Source organism: Delphinus delphis, chromosome 9 (assembly GCF_949987515.2).
Source record: "Delphinus delphis chromosome 9, mDelDel1.2, whole genome shotgun sequence".
NCBI lineage: Eukaryota > Metazoa > Chordata > Mammalia > Artiodactyla > Delphinidae > Delphinus > Delphinus delphis.
This window is the reverse complement of record NC_082691.1, coordinates 78,385,609-78,407,317: the sequence shown is the minus strand read 5'-3', so window position 1 is coordinate 78,407,317 and position 21,709 is coordinate 78,385,609. Positions and strand designations below refer to the sequence as shown.

The following is a 21,709-nucleotide window of genomic DNA, read 5'->3' as shown; positions in this document are numbered from 1 at the left end:
CATATTAAATGCATGCGGAAAATACTGCACACATGTTCAGTTTCAAAGGCAAAGCTGAGGACAAGCGGTAGGGTGAATGATCCCATGGGCGAAAAAAAAATGAAGTGAGGAATGGATTGCTGTTCCAAGTTCTCCAGAGGATATGCTATGTTGGTGGTTAGAGGTCACTTTCTATATTTCCTGATTATAAATAAGAAGGTATCATTAAAGGCACATTCAGCTGCTATTTGGTTAATCTAAGTTATAATTTTGGGTCCAATAAAGTTTGAAAATTATTATTTATTTTTTACTTAGGAATGAGACCCTCCAAAGTGACTTGTGTATTAAGAAGAGGTCTGAAGAGATGTCCAGGGTCTGTCAAAGGCAGCTGGAGGCGCTCATAATTTTTATCCATCCCAGAACCCAGTGCGGGAAGAGGCTCTCTCCTCTGCTGTAGCCCCCCTTTCCAACCAGTTCTGATGGTGATGGGCCTAAAGCATTAACACTGGCTGCAGTGTGGCATCTTGTACCATAATCTCATCTCCATGTTTTTACTGCAAAGGGATGTCAAGAGTCCTGAATCCCAAACCTTCAGCTATTAATGTAAGAAGATCTACAGAAGACCAAACAACCTCATATCAAAGTGGAGATCAGTGGATATATGACTGAACATATGTTACAACATAGGCCCATTTTATTTTAACATTCTTAAAAATTTTTTCTAATATACAAATTCATAATTTAATTTTAAAAGCAGACAAATTATAGACCAAATAAAAAATTAAATTATGGATTGTAAAGTAAATCAAAATGTTGACCTTGATGCCATATACTGAGATTTTAATCTACCGATTTTGAACAGATTTTATTATCTTTTAAATATGGAAGTACAATTGAACAAAATATATAAATAAATCACATACCATCACCATTAAACCGTTTAGCCTAGCACTAAAAGCTGCATCAAATTGATGTATTTCACCAGCCAACCATAAAATAAGAAAAATCACTACAAGTTGAGAATCAGCTGAATACACTTTATACTTACGACACCATATTGTTTCTGAATTCTGATGTGCCTATAATCAATTGTAATTACTTTGCTTTTAAAAGATATAAATATTTTAATGATTTTTATAAGAATGACTTTTCCACGTAATGGAAATAATAATATGAAGCTACACATAAATTTCTTAAGAAAATAACTTGGTTAGATATATTAAATGTCTTCTCATAACCTGATCTAAAATGCAATTTTCCCCCCAGATATATTACATAAAGAGTTGGAAAAAGACTTTTAAAAACTAAGTGAAAACAGTTCTTTGCAGAGTGCTATGGACTTGGGAAAAGATACCAGTCAGCATAAATCAGATTGAAAATCTAATTTACCTAGATATGACGAATCTGTAGGAATCCTTTTATAGTGTTGTTTTCTAAACGTAGCTGCTTCAATTTTGTTCTTACCATGAGTTGGGTTTAAGTTATTATCTTTATTTACACTGTAGATAGACTTACAAATTGTAAATACTCTTGATAAGTTTTAAGAATTGGTGTTTTGATTGTGTATTGAGTATGTAAAGCACAGTGGTCCGACATTTAGTAGAGCTATAAAACAAATTCTTTATATTTCAACGAACATAGAGAAAACAAATGGAGCATGATTTTAGGAGGGGACTGCACGGTCTGAATCAGTTAGAAAAAAATGAGTTCTACAGCCCCATACACCAAGTGACTGAACCGTAAAATAAATATGGAAGTTGCTAATAGCAGTTAGCCGCAGTAAAAACATGATAAAAGGCTCTTTGACAGTAAGAAACCTTGGAAGCTGGGGCAAATACAAAATCTAGTCTGTAGGGACTGGCAGTATCCTGCTGTCTTTAGTAGGGGTTTCTGACGACGTCTAGTTCATCTCCTTAAGTTGAAGTGATCTATCAGAAGGGCTTGGTTCCGGGCTTCCCTGGCGGCGCAGTGGTTGAGAATCTGCCTGCTAATGCAGGGGACACGGGTTCGAGCCCTAGTTTGGGAAGATCCCACATGCCGCAGAGCGGCTGGGCCCGTGAGCCACAATTACTGAGCCTGCGCATCTGGAGCCTGTGCTCCGCAACAAGAGAGGCCGCGATAGTGAGAGGCCCGCGCACTGCGATGAAGGGTGCCCCCCCCACCCCGCTTGCCACAACTAGAGAAAGCCCTAGCACAGAAATGAAGACCCAACACAGCCAAAAAAAAAAAAAAAAAAAAAAAAAAACCCACCAAAAAACCAAGCATTTTGAAGCCCTTAAAAAAAGAAAAAAAAAAAAAAAAAAAGCCTTGGTTCCGAAGAGCAGTCAAAATCATTTGAACTTTAAAAACATATTAAAAAAAAAAAAAAACTACAGTAGTATTGGCAGAGCACTTACTCCTTGATCCAGTCAAAATGGTAGAATATGCTGTAGTGCAGTATCGTTTTGTACTTGGATACATGTTTTTGAAGTTATCAGCCCATATAAGCTTACTCAAAGTCTTGTTTGTTCATTTTAAATACAATAATCGTAGCCACTGATTTTGATGACATTTTTAACTTTCTTTTTATAAGATAAAAATGCTCAGAGAAAAATTTTAGATACTGATGATTCTCTCAGTATTTGCTCAAATTAAGGAGCCCGTAAGATAATATTTAATAAAATCCAACCCTGATCACCTCTCTGAGTTCTTAACTTATCACTGTATTAGACACCCGCCACTCCTCTTCACCCCCCTCTCACCATGCCAAAGCATTACGGCTTTGAAATGACTCTTACTGGGTTACATAATTTTTGACCAGTTTCTGTATTTCTTCTTGGAATCCTTCAGTGAAATGGAACTAAAAGAAGAAATATCAGATGCAGAACAGCATTATTTTTTCCCCATAAACATTACCAGAACTATTTCCATCTCAAGAATCAATGCTTTTTCTTTTAAACATCTTTATTGGGGTATAATTGCTTTACAATGTTGTGTTAGTTTCTGCTGTATAACAAAGTGAATCAGCTATATGTATACATATATCCACATATCCCCTCCCTCTTGCATCTCCCTCCCAGTCCCACCCCTCTAGGTGGTCACAAAGCACCGAGCTGATCTCCCTGTGCTATGGGGCTGCTTCCCACTAGCTATCCATTTTACATTTGGTAGTGTATATATGTCAATGCTATTTTCTCACTTCATCCCAGCTTACACTTCCCCCTCCTCATGTCCTCAAGTCCATTCTCTACATCTGCATCTTTATTCCTGTCCTGCCCCTAGATTCATCAGAACCATTATATTTTTTTAGATTCCATATATATGTGTTAGCATACAGTATTTGTTTTTCTCTGACTTACTTCACTCTGTATGACAGACTCTAGGTCCATCCACCTCACTACAAATAAGTCAATTTCATTTCTTTTTATGGCTGAGTAATATTCCATTGTATATATGTGCCACATCTTCTTTATCCATTCATCTGTGGATGGACACTTAAACTGCTTCCATGTCCTGGCTATTGTAAATAGTGCTGCAGTGAAGATTGTGGTACATGACTCTTTTTGAATTATGATTTTCTCAGGGTATACGCCCAGTAGTGGGATTGCTGGATCATATGGTAGTTCTATGGAGAATAATTCTATGGAGAACCTCCATACTGTTCTCCATAGTGGCTGTATCAGTTTACATTCCCACCAACAGTGCAAGAGGGTTCCCTTTTCTCCGAGGGAGGAACACTCCCAAACTCATTCTACGAGGCCACCATCACCCTGATACCAAAACCAGACAAAGATGTCACAAAGAAAGAAAACTACAGGCCAATATCACTGATGAACATAGATGCAAAAATCCTCAACAAAATACTAGCAAACAGAATCCAACAGCACATTAAAAGGATTATACACCATGATCAAGTGGGGTTTATCCCAGGAATGCAAGGATTCTTCAATATATCCAAAATCAATCAACATGATACACCATATTAACAAATTGAAGGATAAAAACCATATGATAATCTCAATAGTTGCAGAAAAAGCTTTCGACAGAATTCAACACCCATTTATGATAAAAACTCTCCAGAAAGTAGGCATAGAGGGAACCTACCTCAACGTAATAAAGGCCATATATGATAAACCCACAGTCAACATCATTCTCAATGGTGAAAAACTGAAAGCATTTCCTCTAAGATCAGGAACAAGACAAGGTTGCCCAGTCTCACCACTATTATTCACCATAGTTTTAGAAGTTTTAGCCACAGCAATCAGAGAAGAAAAAGAGATAAAAGGAATCCAAATCAGAAGCGAAGAAGTAAAGCTGTCACTGTTTGCAGATGACATGATACTATACACAGAGAATCCTAAAGAATCAGTGATTTTTTTTCCCAATGCCTTCTGGGAATCGTTCTGTAGCAAAGACTGCAGAACAGAGGGAACTACATAAAGAAGATTAAATGATCCAAGTATAAAGCCGATGGTGAACCTTCTTTTTCATATGTCCCTATGGGATCCTCTTTGCCTACTTGGATGGCTGGCAAATAGTGTACTGTGCCTTTAAATGCATGCGTGTGCGCGCGCGCACACACACACACACACACACACAATGTCAACAGGGATGCTTGGAAATGCTTATGCAGTTATTCTTGACTTTTAATATTATAAATGTTTTCTTTAGTTTAGATTGGATACTAATCAATTTTTACCAAAAATAATTCACTTCCTTTAACCTTTACATCGAAAGATATGTGAAAATGCGTACTCTATTTTTTCTCATTCAAATTATGAACTTGTTAAGCGCACACACACATACACGTGCACAAACACACACACACTTATTTCCCCAAGGTAAATAAAATGTAGTTTATTCAATTAAGGAGTAACTAAAATGATTAGTAGCATTTCAGTGCCTTATAAACAAAACTCATCACTGCACTGTGTTCAAAAGCTTTGGTCATTGTACAGCAGGGAGTTCATTTGATCAAAATTTAGAGAACATCAGGGTTGGAAGGAAGTATATCTCATCTTATTGAACCACACGTTAGTAGTTGAATCCATGGGATGCTATCTCTGCCAAGGGATCACTGACTGTATGGTGTATACCTCCAGTAAAAAGGAAAAAAAATATACTCTCTAAACACAGACTATTACTAGTAAGACATTTATTAATTGTATTATTAAATTGTTTCTAAAATCCATTATTATTGCAATGGTGAAGAGGTAAATGCAAAGTTAACCTCAGTGAGAAGTGTATTACAGTTAGGTTGACAGTAAATTACAAGAGAAATCCACTGACTACAAATCTGTTACAGAATATGTAATACTGTACATTAAAACAGGATGAAGAAGCTACATGAATTGGCAACATTTTATATCATTAAAAAACCACTGAAAACCTAAAAATGATGCTTGCATATAGCTGCAGATACTAGAAAATCTTTCATTTTAAAAGTTAATTCTGTACCATTCTTTTAAAAAATTTATCATCGTCATATGCAGGTATGTATTGTTTATATCAAGTGATTTTTGTGCCTAGATATAATTTAAGACTGTTAAATATAAATTCATATTTACTTTCATATAAAAATATATATAAAAATAGAGTATTTAAAGGAGGTGGATATTCATACTAAGGAACTGATCAATCAAAATAGTTTTATGTTTTTGTATAGTAATGAAATTGAGGTATTCGTACATTTGGTAATTTCAGCTAAATACTGAATTAACCCTCTCAGCCTTTTTTCCCCAAAAGGAAAATAATCCTTTAAGAGCCATTGTAACTGTGACATGTTATCTCACAACAAAGTGTTTGTACCATAAAAAAATTTACTATCTTAAACTTGAAGTATAGAAGAGAAAGTTCTCAGTACTAGGATTAGATATGTTTTACACGTATGCCACGGTTTTATAAAAAAATAATTCTCTGTCTTTTCTAAATCTGAATTAGATACAGTTGCTCAGGAAAATCAAAATACAGTTACTAGTAACAGAGTAGTATTTGTGGACATATACAAACGCTTTCTGGAAATAAATGCCTATGCACTTGAGAATGCTTAATCCTTTGCAAAATATTTACATAAAATATAATTGCAATCTTAAATTATATAGAGTTCTAACAGCAAACAAAAGCTTTCTTAAGTAACATCATCAATGAAACACAATAAAGTAACCCAAGAAGAACTATATTTTCTCACTTTAAAATTACATATTTAATCAACTTAGACTGCAGTTACCCATCCAAGTTCACAGACAGGCTAGGAGGGAATGTTTATGAAAACTACAAAGAATGCAAAAAAATATATTGGTGTTTTCACTGTAAAATATTACACTTCCTATCGCTTTCAGAGAATCTCTTAGAATTCCCTGGAGGAGCATTACGATTCTTTTCCTTTCAGTTATAGGATGTTAAAAATCTAGGAAGAAGCGGTTTTCATAAGCATTGGATTCACAAAGCCTAAAGCCTCATCAAAGCCATGTTTTCTCCTGGTAAAGGGCACAAGCGTCATCCCCACTTGCAGGTGTAATGTAATTCCTTTTTCCCCTTTCCAATACTAAGGTAACGATAAAGATGATAAGGCAATACTCAAGAGCATTATCTCTTCCCCCATGTTTCAAATGTCTATATTTCTCTTTATTATCACAATGCAATACCCAGGCCACAGTGGATCTAGTTTATGATTATACTTCAGGTCACCATTTTCTAGTTCTGTCTTTCATCTTGAAACCAGCTGATTTCCATGTGCACATCCTACCTTTATAAAGCTGTAGAAAAAGGAAGTGTTATGACTTTTTTAGCTACGTGTGCATTGGTGTGTTTGCGTGTGCCGGCGTGCCTCAGCATGGGTGGTGGAACCAAAACACACATCAGGCACAGGATTTGGCTACCAAACCATCGTCCGGGTGAGTGACTTGAATCCTCTTCCAAGTTCAGTCCTTCTGCAGAGTCTGCACAATTCTTTCACTGGCACACATCCTGCTGAGAAGGATTTCAGAGCAAACCTGATTAACTGGACCTCTGACATGATACGGTGATTGAACGTTTGTTACAGAGTCTTGTTGTCGTTGTTGTACTTTGCTTTGATTGCTGAAATATTTTCCCACAATATGATTTCTTGATCGGTTCATTTTAAGAAAGTGATATTCTTTGGATAATTTTGATTTCACTACCTGCAAATAAAGAGCAAAAAAAAAAAAAATAGGTAAAATCAAGGACATTTGAGTCCTTGCAAAGAGCAGGATAATTAACTCACAAACTTGAAAAAAACATCTCTAGCACATAGATGTTACAGATGTTGCCCAAAGGACATGAATATGATTGACATGACCAAGAACCAATGTAACTTATCTTTCAAAAAGGACCAAGGTTGAAATTAGAATTTCTGCCCCTTTTCTTACCTCAGGGCAGCTGTCTTTAATACAACTAAGGAGTAGTCTCAGAGTGTCTCTGCCTCACTGCTGTGTGTGTGTGTGTGTTTAGGCCAGATGCTAACATCCAGAGGACACTAACATGCCTTCCCTGAGTCACTGATTCAAACATGGTACTCTAAGCCTGTCATGGCATCCTTTTATAGAATGATAGCTACAACTATTTGCAGAGAAAAGAGAAAATAGTTTTGCATTGCACACCCATAAGCTGATGCTGTTACAGTTAGTAGTTTCATTTCTCTGGGCACTTAGTAAGTCATGGAATCTGAAGGCGCAGCCTATGCTCTATTAAGCTAATAACTTTATAAATGTTTGTACATATGTATATTTTTACCTTAAAATTGTTTTGAATAGGCAGTATAAGCATTTATAAAGCATAAAAGAGTATATAATAAAAAGTTTCCTTCCCATCTCTTCTCCTCACTTTCAATCACTCAACAGCCTCCCCAGAAGCAACATATATTATAGTTTCTTCGGGATTCTCTTCATGCACATTTTATGAATATTAACACACACACATGAAAACAAAGAGGCCATATTTATTGTCTATTTGTACAGTATGTAAAACTTTGCTCTGGTGAAATCCTATAATTGTCAGCTTTAATCACTGGGCTAATATATCTCAGGGAGTTAGCAACAAAAGTCAGAGAAAACGAGGTGGGGACCCAGAGAGACTGGGGGAGGGGAGGGCTGAGAAGTAGGGAAAAGAGAAAATACTGGCAAAAATTTTTTGGGTGTGTTTACAAGTGAATAGCAAATCTTTAATTTCATCAAATTAATGCAACTGTAAGACATTTTCAGTCACTATGGACACATTATTTATTACTGATGACTAATGAAAGCAACACTAGCACATATGGATTTTTAAAATTCTTTTGAGGGCTATGTAATGATTTAGGTACATATTTTTTGATCCCATATAAAAGAATGCGATGAAAACAGTTCCAACAATATAGAATATTTGAAAAAAGTAGCATGCGATCTATTTCGAAGGTAGGTATTTTTAGTTATGTTGTAAGTTAGAGGGAACCATTTTAGAAGAGTTGTTTGAATAGAAATTCTATAACAGTCTACCCCAAAAGGTTAAGAGCAGTGATCTTTAGGTGGACGAATTATAGGCAATTTAAAATGTATTCTTCGTAAATTTTTGGTCTTGACTTTTTAATTTTACTGCAATGAATGTGCATTACTCTGTAATCGTAAAAACATTGAAGCTATTCCCATTTTGAAGACAAATATAACAGGAATGCCTTTTAAAGACAATATACCCTGCTAACCCCAAATAAATGAATTGTTTTTTTGTAACTATGGGAGGTTTGGCTTTTCAGGATCAGGCCCTCAGATGAAGTAACTCTTAAGAAGTTCAGTGAAATCAGCGGATTGTGGTGAGGAATCCCTATGGATCGTAATTTACAGCTCAGTCTGCAGTTAAGCACTGATTAATATTCCAGGTCCCGACGCTGTGAGTTTCTATTATGCACCGCTCCTTCTACGTCTGTTTGGTTGTACAATAACTTTAAATATGATAGGCTGGGGAGGTGCACCAATGTTTTCCTGAAGGTTTTGTCCATTTTGGAGGAGGTTTATATTCACCTATAGCAAGATAAGTGAACATTCTTAAGGAAGTTTACTTAAGGAAACACTGAAGCATAAATATTACAGTCAACCCTGAAAAAATATTATTCCAATGTTCTGAAGCCAAAATAAGGTTAATTTTGTTTATATAATGTTATCTTAAGTTCTGGCTTTTTCAATTGCCTGATGATCTGCATGCTAATTACATGAAAAATAAAAAAAGGTTCATCCCAATGCAAAAAGGTCATATTCCTTAAAAATTTTAATGTTTTGTGTGATTTCAGGGTTGCATTTAATGTTGCATTACCAGTGTTGGATAATGCTAGTTTAAATGCTTACAGTAATCTTGAAAGTGACTCATAAAAGGGATATACAAAAAATACCTGTTTCCAGTGTATTTGCTGAAGCATGTAGCTTCCACTTGGGAGTAGTGTCAGTATTTTGCTAGATCACAGTGGGAAGGTTGATGATATACTTCTATTTTTAAATCACTAAGATGATCTCTGAGAAAGGAAGATGGAATGATGGCGTCTCCGCCAGCTTCTGAGGACCAGCCTAATGCCTCCTACAGGGAAAACTTCTATTATGCTATATGAGATTGACCCCTACACAGCCACGCCAGGGATTGGCCCAACAATACCTAAGTCAGTTGGTTTCCTTTGAAAACTATTTTTCAGGAAATAATCGAAGATAATGAGTTTCCCGATTCCTTTGTTAAGCCAGTATCACCCTGATGAATCCTAAAAGCTGACGAATCTACAGAGAAAGAATGATTTCAATTTTGATTTGTCAAAACACAGACATAAAAAATCCTCCCAAAATGTTATTGTAAATGGAATCTAGGAGCATTTAAAAACTCTAGCAGTATTATGGGCTGTATTAGTAACACATACAATTTATTCCAGGAATGTTAAGCTTCAATATTATGAAATACTTTGTCATAGGAAATTACCAAAGAATTATTTGTAGCTATATGATTGTTTGCCCTGAAAACTCAAAGAAATCTACAGTAAAATAAGGAGATATTTTAAAGTTAATATTTAAAAATTATATAGCTTTCTATATTCTATCAATAATTAATAAGAAATATATTAGAGAAAAGATTTCATTACAATATTAAAACAACTTCATCAAGTTCAATGATAATCTATAGGACACAGGTGAAGAATGTGTCAAAAATTTAATGAGTCATAAAAGAAAACATGAATAAATGGAAAGACATAACATGTCAAATCGTCCCAAGTTAATTAAAGAGCTATTCCAATTTTAATCACAGCAGGATTTGGGGGTATGTGACAAAGGAATTCTAAAACAGATCTTAAAGAATAAATGTAGGAAAATAGGCAAGACCATTTGGAAAGAAAAAAAAGCAGTGATGAGGGGATACTTTCAATACCAGATATTCATTCATCAACAGGACTTGAGTCTACCATCAACCTACCATGGACTCAATTTGTTGTCTGTATAAGCAAGTATAAGAAGAATTCAATACGGAGATAGAAAAAAACAGAAATTTTCACACTGCAGGTTAAAATGTATTTTATAAACTGCCCGTTCTCTAAAAATTTTAATAGAGAAATAAGGTAGTTCTAAATAGCACCCAATGTCATATAAATCCAGTGACCATAAATGTTGACAGCCTAATAGTTGTTTTTTTTGTTTGTTTTTTTGCGGTACGTGGGCCTCCCACTGCCGCGGCCTCTCCCGCCGCGGAGCACAGGCTCCGGACGCGCAGGCCCAGCGGCCACGGCTCACGCGCCCAGCCACTCCGCGGCATGCGAGACCCTCCCGGACCGGGGCACGAACCCGGGCCCCCCGCATCAGCAGGCGGACTCCCAACCACTGCGCCACCAGGGAAGCCCAGCCTAATAGTTTTAATTACACGGGATTAAAATCAAGAGTGTGTGTTTAAAATGGAGCTAAGTGCCGAACTGCCAATAGGGTCTCCAATGAAGAAGGGAGTGAAAATTGAGGGGGTGTGTGTAGTGTAAAAACAAAAGTATTTTTGTTTTTATTGTATATAATTATTTAAAAATGTTTAGCATTAGCAAGAATTCATGTAATCCTTTTATAATAGAAAAGCAGAAGAGAAACAAAGTGATGCTGTATCTTACAAAATTAAAATTTATGATTTATTTTTGCCATATAATATCCATCTTTCAATCTTCAGACTTCTCTGTGTTAGGAAACACATGGAGTAATTCAGATATGGTCCCTACCCTCAAGGGGACTATATAAAGACACATGTCTAAGACACTTGAAGTAAAAACAAGAATGAAATGACTTCAAAGACATTGTCTGAGACTTAGATCCCCAAGGTCAGGCACCATGTTGTTTCCGTGTAATGAATAGTTCCTTAGTAAGTATATTAAGGAGACAGTGCTAATTTATGGTGGCCATGATAACTTGCTCACACAGCTATTATTTCTTTGAACTTATTTGTAAAATTTGGTGTCTGATATTGCCGTCAAACTGCTATCTCTGAGTTTCAAAATATTACTGTACTTTACCTACTCTTACTGACTCTAAAGTGGAGGAAGAGGAATTAGCTACATTTTTAAGTCTTGGAAATGTTATGCAAGTGAAGGATGTTTGATACCTGTACAGTAAAGAGCGAACTGTTTCTTTCCTTTGATCTCATGTGTAGAAATGTGCCCATGTGAGTCCTTCCAAAATCAGAGGACCATTTGGGGTTACTAAATTCCAACTACAGTGGCGACTGGAATGTGGCTTTGAAAGAGAGGTGTTAGCAATACAAATGTTAGGTTTATCTCTGGGGCATGATAGTAGTAAACAACAAAAATGAGCTATTAGAAAATGGTGAAAGATTTAGGCCTTGAACCAGAGACAAAGGACTCTAGATGTTTGTGGACGGTGGTCACCTCAATCAGAGACAAATACTAACGTCTTGACGCTTCCAAAAGCTTCTCTAAATCTGGGTGCATCCGACTCAACAACTGAGAAAGAGACGCATCTACCTAGAGGAAAAAGGAACTACTACATATGGTTAATAGCACATACCCATGTGATTGGGGAAATGTTTACATTACTTGAAACATGTGTTAGCTGGAGTTTTATTGTTCTTTTTTTGCCACTTTAAAATAATCCAAAGTAACTCCTTGTCTTTAGTTTTGTTGTCATTATTTTCTTTTTGTGACTTTGCTGTGTCAAATTATACTTAAAATTAGGAAGAGAGAGTGAAGGACAATTGGTCTCCATAAAGTGTGATAACCTGTTAGGTCAGCATTGTTCCCTAATCACAAGTATAAGTGTAATAATAAAATTTTTTTTTTCTCACAGCAATGTTCAAATTTAGATTAAGTTACAAATAGGAATAGACTTTTAAGTAAGGATTATAGTGTTTCAAAACAGTAATAGATTTTTATTATAGTATCTATGGAAACTTGGAGAGTAATTTTGGAGCTGGAATCAAGGGCTGCAATGGGGATAAGATATTATAGCTTATGTAGATGATCACATTTTTCTGTGACTCAGTCCAACAAAAAATCTGTGCTTTGGTGTGTAGAAGTAACTTTTGCTTTCTCTTAGGCTTCTTATATGCTAAGAAGTCTCCCACTTTATGATCGTATATCTTTCCACATCTCTATATAATTAAGGACTTGGGCACACAGACATTTTAGAAGGCATACAAATGCCCATAATTCAACTTGACTGGTTTGGGTCAATGGCTATTGTAAGACTTCCCAAACAAATGAAAAAGTGTTATAAATTACAGGACAAAAGTACATGGCAACTTTTACTATTAAATTCATGTAACTTCAACACTCAAAATTGATTTCACATAAAATAGTCATCAGAATGAATGTGTTACCATGTCAATTAATTGCTGCATCTAAAATAACTATGAATTTCCTTTTTTAAAAATTTAATTTATTTTTATACAGCAGGTTCTTATTAGTTATCTATTTTATACTTATTACTGTATACATGTCAGTCCCAATCTCCCAATTCATCCCCCCCCCACCCCTGCTGCTTTGCCCCCTTTGTGTCCACACGTTTGTTCTCTACATCTGTGTCTCTATTTCTGCCCTGCAAACCGGTTCATCTGTACCATTTTTCTAGATTCCACATATACGCGTGAATATACGATATTTGTTTTTCTCTTTCTGGCTTACTACACTCTCTATGACAGTCCCTAGATCCATCCACGTCTCTACAAATGACCCAATTTCGTTCCTTTTTATGGCTGAGTAATATTGCATTGTATATATGTACCACATCTTCTTTATCCATTCATCTGTCAATGGGCATTTAGGTTGCTTCCATGTCCTGGCTATTGTAAATAGTGCTGCAATGAACATTGGGGTGCATGTGTCTTTTTGAACTATGGTTTTCTCTGGGTGTATTCCCAGTAGTGGGATTGCTGGATCATGTGGTAATTCTATTTTTAGTTTTTTAAGGAACCTCCATACTGTTCTCCATAGTGGCTGTATCATTTTTTTAAAATTTAATTTAATTTTTTTTTATACAGCAGGTTCTTATTAGTTATCTATTTTATACATATTAGTGTATATATGTCAATCCCAATCTCCCAATTCATCACACCACCACCTCCCCACCCTCAATCTACATTCCCACCAACAGTGCAAGAGGGTTCCGTTTTCTACACACCCTCTCCAGCATTTGTTGTTTGTAGATTTTCTGATGATGCCCATTCTAACCGGTGTGAGGGGATACCTCACTGCAGTTTTGATTTGCATTTCTCTAATAATTAGTGGTGTTGAGAAGCTTTTCATGTACTTCTTGGCCATCTGTATGTCTTCTTTGGAGAAATGTCTATTTAGATCTTCTGCCCATTTTTTGACTGGGTTGTTTGTTTTTTTAATATTGAGCTGCATGAGCTGTTTATATATTTTGGAGATTAATCCTTTGTCCGTTGATTCGTTTGCAAATATTTTCTCCCATTCTGAGTGTTGTCTTTTCGTCTTGTTAATAGTTTCCTTTGCTGTGAAAAAGCTTTTAAGTTTCACTAGGTCCCATTTGTTTATTTTTGTTTTTATTTCTATTACTCTAGGAGGTGGGTCAAAAAGATCTTGCTGTGATTTATGTCAAAGAGTGTTCTTCCTGCGTTTTCCTCAAAGAGTTTTATAGTGTCTGGTCTACTATGAATTTTCAAAAAGCCAATATAAAAAGGGAAAGCTTGGTGAATTGGAAAAGTGTCAGGCAGATTACAAGCAAATACCTTTTCTAAAACTGATCTTGACTTGAATAACACCCAAGGAACTTCTGATGTGGTTCCAGATCCACAGAACAAAATAGAAAACAATTTTCAGTGGTGCCAGTGTTCCAAAATCTCTAGACCAGATTAGGGGGGAATGCTCTGATTACAAATGTGTTTCACAATCATGGGTAGGGTCTGAGGAATGAGGGTAATGGATTTTTAAGGTTAGAAAACATGAGCTTGACCAGGCAAAACCTGCTAACACAATCCTTTAAGATGAATGTATACTATTGAAGTACTTTTTATTTGGTATTGTCATTCTGCATTCAATCCAAGATCCAGTCACAAAAGTTATGACCAGCTGCAAAATTAGTTTAAGAATTCACAGAAATAGAATAAAAATAAAGTGACAAACAATAGCTAGAAGCCAGTCCTTATAATTTCATTTCAGGAAATCACGCAATTTTTACAGATAATAAGGAATTCTTTCATCTACCCCCCCACCCCCAATATTTAATTATGGCCACATGAAACAAGCTATGTTTTGAGTGAAGGGAGTCCAACTTCTGAATGGGTCAAAGATGCTGAGGATTAGAGGGCAAGACTAAAGTTTTCTTTAGGAATGAGGATTCTTTTTTTCATTTTGTTTTTTGGTGTTTCCAGATATGCAATGTCTCTGTCTCCCATCCTACCTCCAAATCTTCAACACTTTTTACCTGACAGCTGAGGCTTTTTCATTCCTGTCCCCAGTCAGAGCTCAGTTCCTGACTTTGGGAACAAATTCTGCTCTGAAGTGGGAATATTCATTAGAGGGAACTACAGATCAGTAGTTTACCTATTTCATGTTAAACTGTTGGTTCTATCTTACACTTCTACGCAGCTCCCCAGAGACTAACTCCCTGTCTTAAACTCAGTTTCCTAAGTGGGTGAGTATTCATGTAACTGGATTCTTGATACTATTTGAATAACCTTTGTTAGTCTAATCGATTTCAAGCTTCGTTACTTCCCTGCTCTATTTAGATGGACATGTTGTGTCTTGGAATCTATTTTGATCTTAACTCACAGGTGTTTGTTTCCATCCATCTCTCCTGAATTTAGAATTTATATTTAAGAATATGGCACTATTGGGAGTTCCCTGGTGGCCTAGTGGTTAGGATTCTGAGTTTTCACTGCCGTGGTACAGGTTCAATCCCTGGTAGGGGAACTGAGATCCTGCAGCTGCACAGAGCGGCCCAAAAAAAAAAAAAAAATATATATATATATATATATATATATGGCACTAAAATGTTATTTAGAAAACAATTTGTGTGGACCAACATTTCTCAGTGCTGGAATCACTGTAGGAATTTGCCCAGCACTATCCTGGCCTTTTTAAAAGAGATCTACTAGGCCATTGCATTTCTTGTCAGAAGAGCTCTCCAGCATCCTGTCTGAGGTGGCACATGACTGACTGACTGCTGGTATGTAGGGGGCTTGGGGAGAAGTTTGGGGGCTCTACTTTTCAGCAGCCAATTTCACTTTTGGCTTTCTGATTTTAGCTTCTAGATTAGTTTGCTCTTTGCTTTCCCTGTGTTTCTGAGTCTAGACTCTCTGCTGTTCAACTTTAAAAGAAATCATATGTATGGTTGTAGGTTCTTGACTGCATGGGTTGGGGTAAGGGACGCAGGGTCCACCAGTTTTGCACACAGACTTTTAACCAATTGTTTTCTGACGTGTGCTGTAGCCCTGCCTTCCTCAGCACGTGGCTCCTTCAGGTCTGAGCCATTCAGACGATCCGCGGGTCAAGGGTGCCCCTCCTATAATTGGTGTTTCTCCTCTCTAAGCACTTTATTTTTTTAGGGAAAATATGAACTTTTATTCTTTAAAGCTAGGAACCAATTTTTAATATATTTTTTAGTTTTTATTGAAATATAGTTGATTTACAGTGTTGTGCTAGTTTCAGGTGTACAGCAAAGTGATTCAGTTGTGCATATATCTATCTATCTATTCTTTTTTAGATTCTTTTACATTATAGGTTATTATAAGATATTGAGTATAGTTCCCTGTGCTATACAGTAGGTCCTTGTTAGGCACTTTACATTGTAAATTCCTTTGCGGGCTAAGTCAAACTTCTTAAAATGAATTCTGTCTGTTATGAGTTATTTCTTATTCTGTCTTTTTTTTTTGGGTGGTGGTGGTGGTGAAGATTTATGTCTTTAAAGTCTTTTTCATGGAGTTTCAAGTGGAAGAGAAGATAAATGCTTGTGGTCAATCTGCCACATTTAATCTGTACTCCAAACGTGATTTTAGACCTTATTGTCTATGCTAGTTTTCCCAAAGTGTGTTTACTGAGGTGTTAATAGCTGTTATTAAAAAAAGAAAAGTGGTTCTGTGGCCAACATTTTGGGAAAAACTGGGTCAAACTAAGCTAAACTGTTTCTTTGCTGTAAGGGCTTTTGGGATCATTTAATATACTAATACTATTTAAGAATCTTAAAGTGGAAGGGCATACAGTATTTCCCAAACTGCAGATCCTGTTTTCACCAGGCTAGAACGCTAAAACCTAAAGTAGGAAAAATGCTAATCAAAGCAGTTCAAAGTCCATCTCAGCTTGGCACTTAAAGGTTGGTAGTGAAACCTCCAGCAATGAGCGTTCATTGCACAGAATATGAGATAAAATAGTGATGTGTCAGCATCTCTTTCTAAGGCATACTGACATTCCATGTTCCAGTAGTGCAGAGGTTGGGCTGGATAGCTGCCTCCTGGGGATATAGTACCAGTGCAACGTAGAGTGACTGACACTTTTCTTTGTTCATCCTCCATTATAACTGTCCTTCTTAAGAGAGATACCCTGATGTTATTGGGTGTCCACCATTCCACAGAGGATGGTCCCTTTGGAAGAGGATTTTGTACCAATCCATCTCAGGAAAGGTTGGGCTCCATTATGGCTAATGAATTCATTCTCACCAGGCACCGATCTTGAATCTAATCGGCCACTAGAAAAGGCTAGAATTCACTTGCAAATGGAATGAACATGAATTATTTTACACAGAAAGGACTGTTTAGAATTATCTTCCAAAAAACGGGGTGTGGGAATGGTAGGTCGTGAAAGCTTCTGTGACTCTTCTTTAGTTACAGAGCCATTGAAAGATTTCAGGTGACACCATTCCCTTTGCAGTGTAGAAACATTACACCTGGCGGGGGCAGGAAAGATGAACTCAAGTAGTTCAAAGTGAAGGTGCCAAGAGGAAGATATTCTAATAGTCTAGGGCAAATGAATGACAGGGAAGAAGACCTTCCATCTCACCTTGTTCATTTACCAGCATCCTACAACTATTTACCAGTGTCCTTGACCTGGTCCTCTCCCACATTGTCAGGAGCCTTCCTCTACCAGTCCTACCTGCTCCTGTATACTCACTCTACCCCTTAGTATTAACTATTCCCCCTCTGCCCATAAACATGCCAAAGTTGTTCCTCCTATAAACTGCCCCTAGATCACTTTCTCTTCTAAATCCAATATCTTCCCCCTCTTTCTTATTGCTACTTGTTGAAAGGTTTTACCTTTTCTCACTTCTTATACCTCTTCATTCTATTGTAGTTTGCTCCCTGCCCTCAATATTTTACTGAAACTACTCTTAATATGGTACGAAAGGACCTTATCAATGCCAAAAATCAATGACTATTTAAAAATCCCTGTCTTAATAGAGTTATCTATTACACTGGACAACATTAACCCTGTTTCAATCTCTCCTTACACATTTTCACTTTCTGGTTTTCCATGGTACCCCACTCTACTAGAGCTTTCCTCTAACAGTTTATTCTCTATGCAAATGCTCCTATTTCTCCCAACTTGGCTTAAATATTGGTGTTTCCAAGGGTCCCTTCCTCAACTCTTCTTACTCTTCTCACTTTCTTTGGATGATCTATTTTCATCGTTTCGACTATTACCTATCTTCTGAGGACTTCCAACTTTTTAATCTCCAGCCCCATCCTGTCCCTCAAGCTTCAGATGTGTATCTCCAACTGCCTGTTAGGATGCAGGCAGGCATCCTGGATGTCCCACAGGCATCTCAAACACAATATGTTCAAAACGGAATTCATCTTTTCCCTAAGCCTGTAGCTTCTCAGTTACTCCATGTCTCAACTGCCGGTTCAGTTCTCTAATCCGTCACCCAAGTTAGGAACCATCTTTGATTCTTCCTACACCCTCACGCCACTCGTAAGATCTACAGATACATATTTAATAGGGCTTCTATTTGTCTGCTTCTCTCTTATGATTGCTGTCTCTGTCCAGGTCTGGGTGAGCCTTTATCATCTCTTACCTGACTTCTGAAAAAGTCTCCTAACTTCTCTCCCTGGCTGAGTCCTTTTCAAATCTTCCCTCCTCATGGTTCTCAGACTTAACCTATTTGAAACAAAGATGCGCTCATCTCACTTCTCTCCAAAACCTTTCACTGACTCTCCATCACTTAGAGGATAAAGTCTAAGCTCTTACCATGATCTGGCCCTAGCCTACTTTTCCCAGTCCCCTTTTATAATTGATGTTCTACAATATATAGAATTGCTTGTGATTTCCTGAGAACATCAGGTTATTTCAAAGCTACTTTGGTTCACATTGTCTTAGGGGTTGGAATGGTTCCTTCTGCTATTACCTTACTACTTGACTAGGACCAACTCATCCTTTAATAATAAACGTGGGTAGTTTTCAAGGAGAGGTTCACTCAATCCTCAGATTGGATTAGGTGCCCCTTCTTGGTATTATTATAATACCTTATTATATCTCTTTAACGTATTGTTTCATAGTATGGATTTTTATGCCTGACTCTCTGACTACAATGTGTTAAATGTAGAAAATGTATCTTATTTATTTTTGCATTACTGCTGTTTAGCTCAAGAACTGGACTCAAAAGATAAATATTGGACAATTAAGTAAAAGAATAAATGTGGTCGAGGCAATTGGAACAGAGTATAGGGGAAAGACTTGGAAGAATATTTACGAGGTAAACAGGATTTGGTAACTAGCTGGTTGGAAGTTGCTAGGGGGCTGAAGAAACATAAGGAGGAGCCAAGGATGACCCTAGCTTGTAAATGACAGTGCAAGAGAGTGAATTCAGGAATACGAGAGAACAAGAGAGCGTAAAGGGAATATTAATTCTCAATTTGGAAACATGTTGAGTTTGAGACGCTTACAGGAATTCTACAAAATGTTTACTACTTCATTTGACAGCAGTTAGTACAATGCCTACACAGACACTCAAAAATTTGTTGAATTAGATTTCTATTACTAACTTATTAAAAATAGCCATGCTGATAGTTAAATTCTGGGATCTGCTATGTAAGATGACTATACTTGAATCAGTTATTTTTTCTTGAAAAGTCAATATTTCAGTTTTTTAGAGAGATGAATTTAAAGGCTTTTTTCTTCAACTGTGTTCATAATAAACTTTGAAAGTTTGAAGGAAAAAGAGAAAACCTTTAGGTCCACAATACAGAAGGAAAACATTTCTAGGCCAGATAAGCTTTTGTTAATTTAATTAAGATTAAATAATAACAGGAAATCATCTCTGGCAAAGAACTGAAAACCTCTTCTTTCCAAGGTGCAAGAATGAAAGGAAACCTGTGGATATTAGAGCTGGGCGGTGATGCCGGAGGGTTTCTGTGTTTTGCTTTGTTTTGTTTTGTTTTTGACTGAGTCAAAAGCTAGAGCGACATCTGCCAGAAAACAGAGACATCATAGAAAGTTTGTGCATAACAATTGGTTGTGGGTTTGCCCCTTCTGCAGCCAGGTTTGGGCTGGTAATATGTTTGTATCCTTTCCAGGTTTTAGCTCACTCACAGTAGATGTTTGCCACATAACTAAAGGCACCATCCAAAACCACTCTTGGGCGACAGCTACCTGGATCCTGTTTGTTGTCCTGTATAAACACTGGGAAAACAAATTCCACTTCTACCCATGAAGAGAAACACCTGCTTTTCTAATCAGCAGGAACATTTTAGTCGAAATTGATGCACACCAGTTAGGAAATTGTTTATAGATTCATGGTGGCAACATATCCTCTCTTGGTGACTTGACAGATGAAAGAGACACCCCAAGACCTTTAATCTCACCTATGGCAGCAAGAGCCCACTGGAGCAGGTTTGTTATGTCTAGGATAGAATTCTCACCACAAATCAAAGAGAACACATCAAGATCTTACTGTGATGATTACAGCAATCCTTCTCAGGTATTTATGAATCTATAGTGGGAATGGTTTAATTGAACACCAGAAGATATAAGGCTCCCAAACCCAAAATCTTATTGTTCTAATACAGTAGATCTTAATGCTTGCTTTTACTATACGACAAATTCCTTTCCCAGCTCCTGAGTCCAGCACAGAGGAAGAAATGGTTGTTATTAATGAATTTCTGCCTTTAATGTTTTGTATGAGACGAGTAATCTACGTTTTCTTGGCTTGCCACATTCATCATCAAATCATCCTTTGCAAAAAGCTTTCGATTTTCTTGATTGTTTATAATAAGCTAACAGTGACTCAAGATGTTGGGTGATGGTTTAGAAAGATTATAAAACATCCGTGTCAGCACTGGAAACTTCCTGAGGTACAAGTGGTACAAATTGTTCAAGAGTTAAGCAACAATTATGCCCAAGTGATGAATGGGTTTAGAGACTTTGTGATAAAGGGAGTCAGTTGAGAAAGATGATCTTATCAGTTCCATGTTGTAACTGGAAAGGCGAATGCTTCCAGAAGTATTTCAGCTCCAACATGAAAACATCAAAATGGATAACACTGCTCGAGAATCAACAGAGATAATCTGGGCAATACCTATATAGCTTGCCATCAAGGTGGCACACATTAGAAATAGGGTTTAATAAAACACAATTTGTGTATAATAATTGCACACAAAAATTATAAAATCAAATAAGCGAAGTAATTTTACCCGACGTGCTTAAATCATGATTATGGAAATTAAGGATGGTTTTTATTAGTAATAATTATAAGCCAGTATTCTAGTTCTGATGGTTCAAAGAGTCTTTACTGTAGTTCTCAAATTCCATGACTCTTACTGTCAACTGGTTGATCCTGCGACAATCATGTGGGAAGGGCATCTTCTGTTTTTATTTTTTATTTTGTTTTAGCCGCACTGTGTGGCTTGTGGGAGTTTAGTTCCCCGACCAGGGATCGAACCCGGGCCCTCAGCAGTGAAAGCGAGGAATCCTAACCACTGGACGGCCAGGGAATTCCCGCATATTTTGTTCTTAATTGGAGCCATGTGGGAAATCTGTAGAGGACTTCTCTTTTTTAGACTTCCAGAGCACTAAAGCTGAAAAAAGAAAAACAGGCACCTGCCCCCCAAATACTAACTGGAGACACATTATGTAAAAGTAAATAAGTACACCTTTTCTAAAAGAGGCAAAAAACCTCTGTATGTTGTCATATGTATGTTGTCTTTCAAAGCCCCCATTTTCTGTGGGTTTGGCAACCTTTGGCTTGCTTTTACAGCCAAAATGTTTATGGTGATACTAGGCTGGCTCAGCCGCAAGTTCAGTTTCTTCCTCTTTCAAGCTACCTGCCCTTGTATATTTCTAAGCCTTGACCTT

At 36.9% G+C, this 21,709-nt stretch overlaps 1 protein-coding gene across 1 annotated transcript in view; it reads right to left on the bottom strand.

Moving 5' to 3' along the window:
• Window positions 1-4,796: 4,796 nt before the first annotated feature.
• CPED1 (cadherin like and PC-esterase domain containing 1) overlaps window positions 4,797-21,709 on the bottom strand; it is a 300,032-nt gene continuing 283,119 nt past the window's right edge. Inside the window, exon 22 of the mRNA XM_060020793.1 lies at window positions 4,797-7,118. Within this exon, the coding sequence (XP_059876776.1) occupies window positions 6,879-7,118 (240 nt within the window). The 3' untranslated portion in view covers window positions 4,797-6,878. The remainder of the gene's footprint in view (window positions 7,119-21,709) is intronic.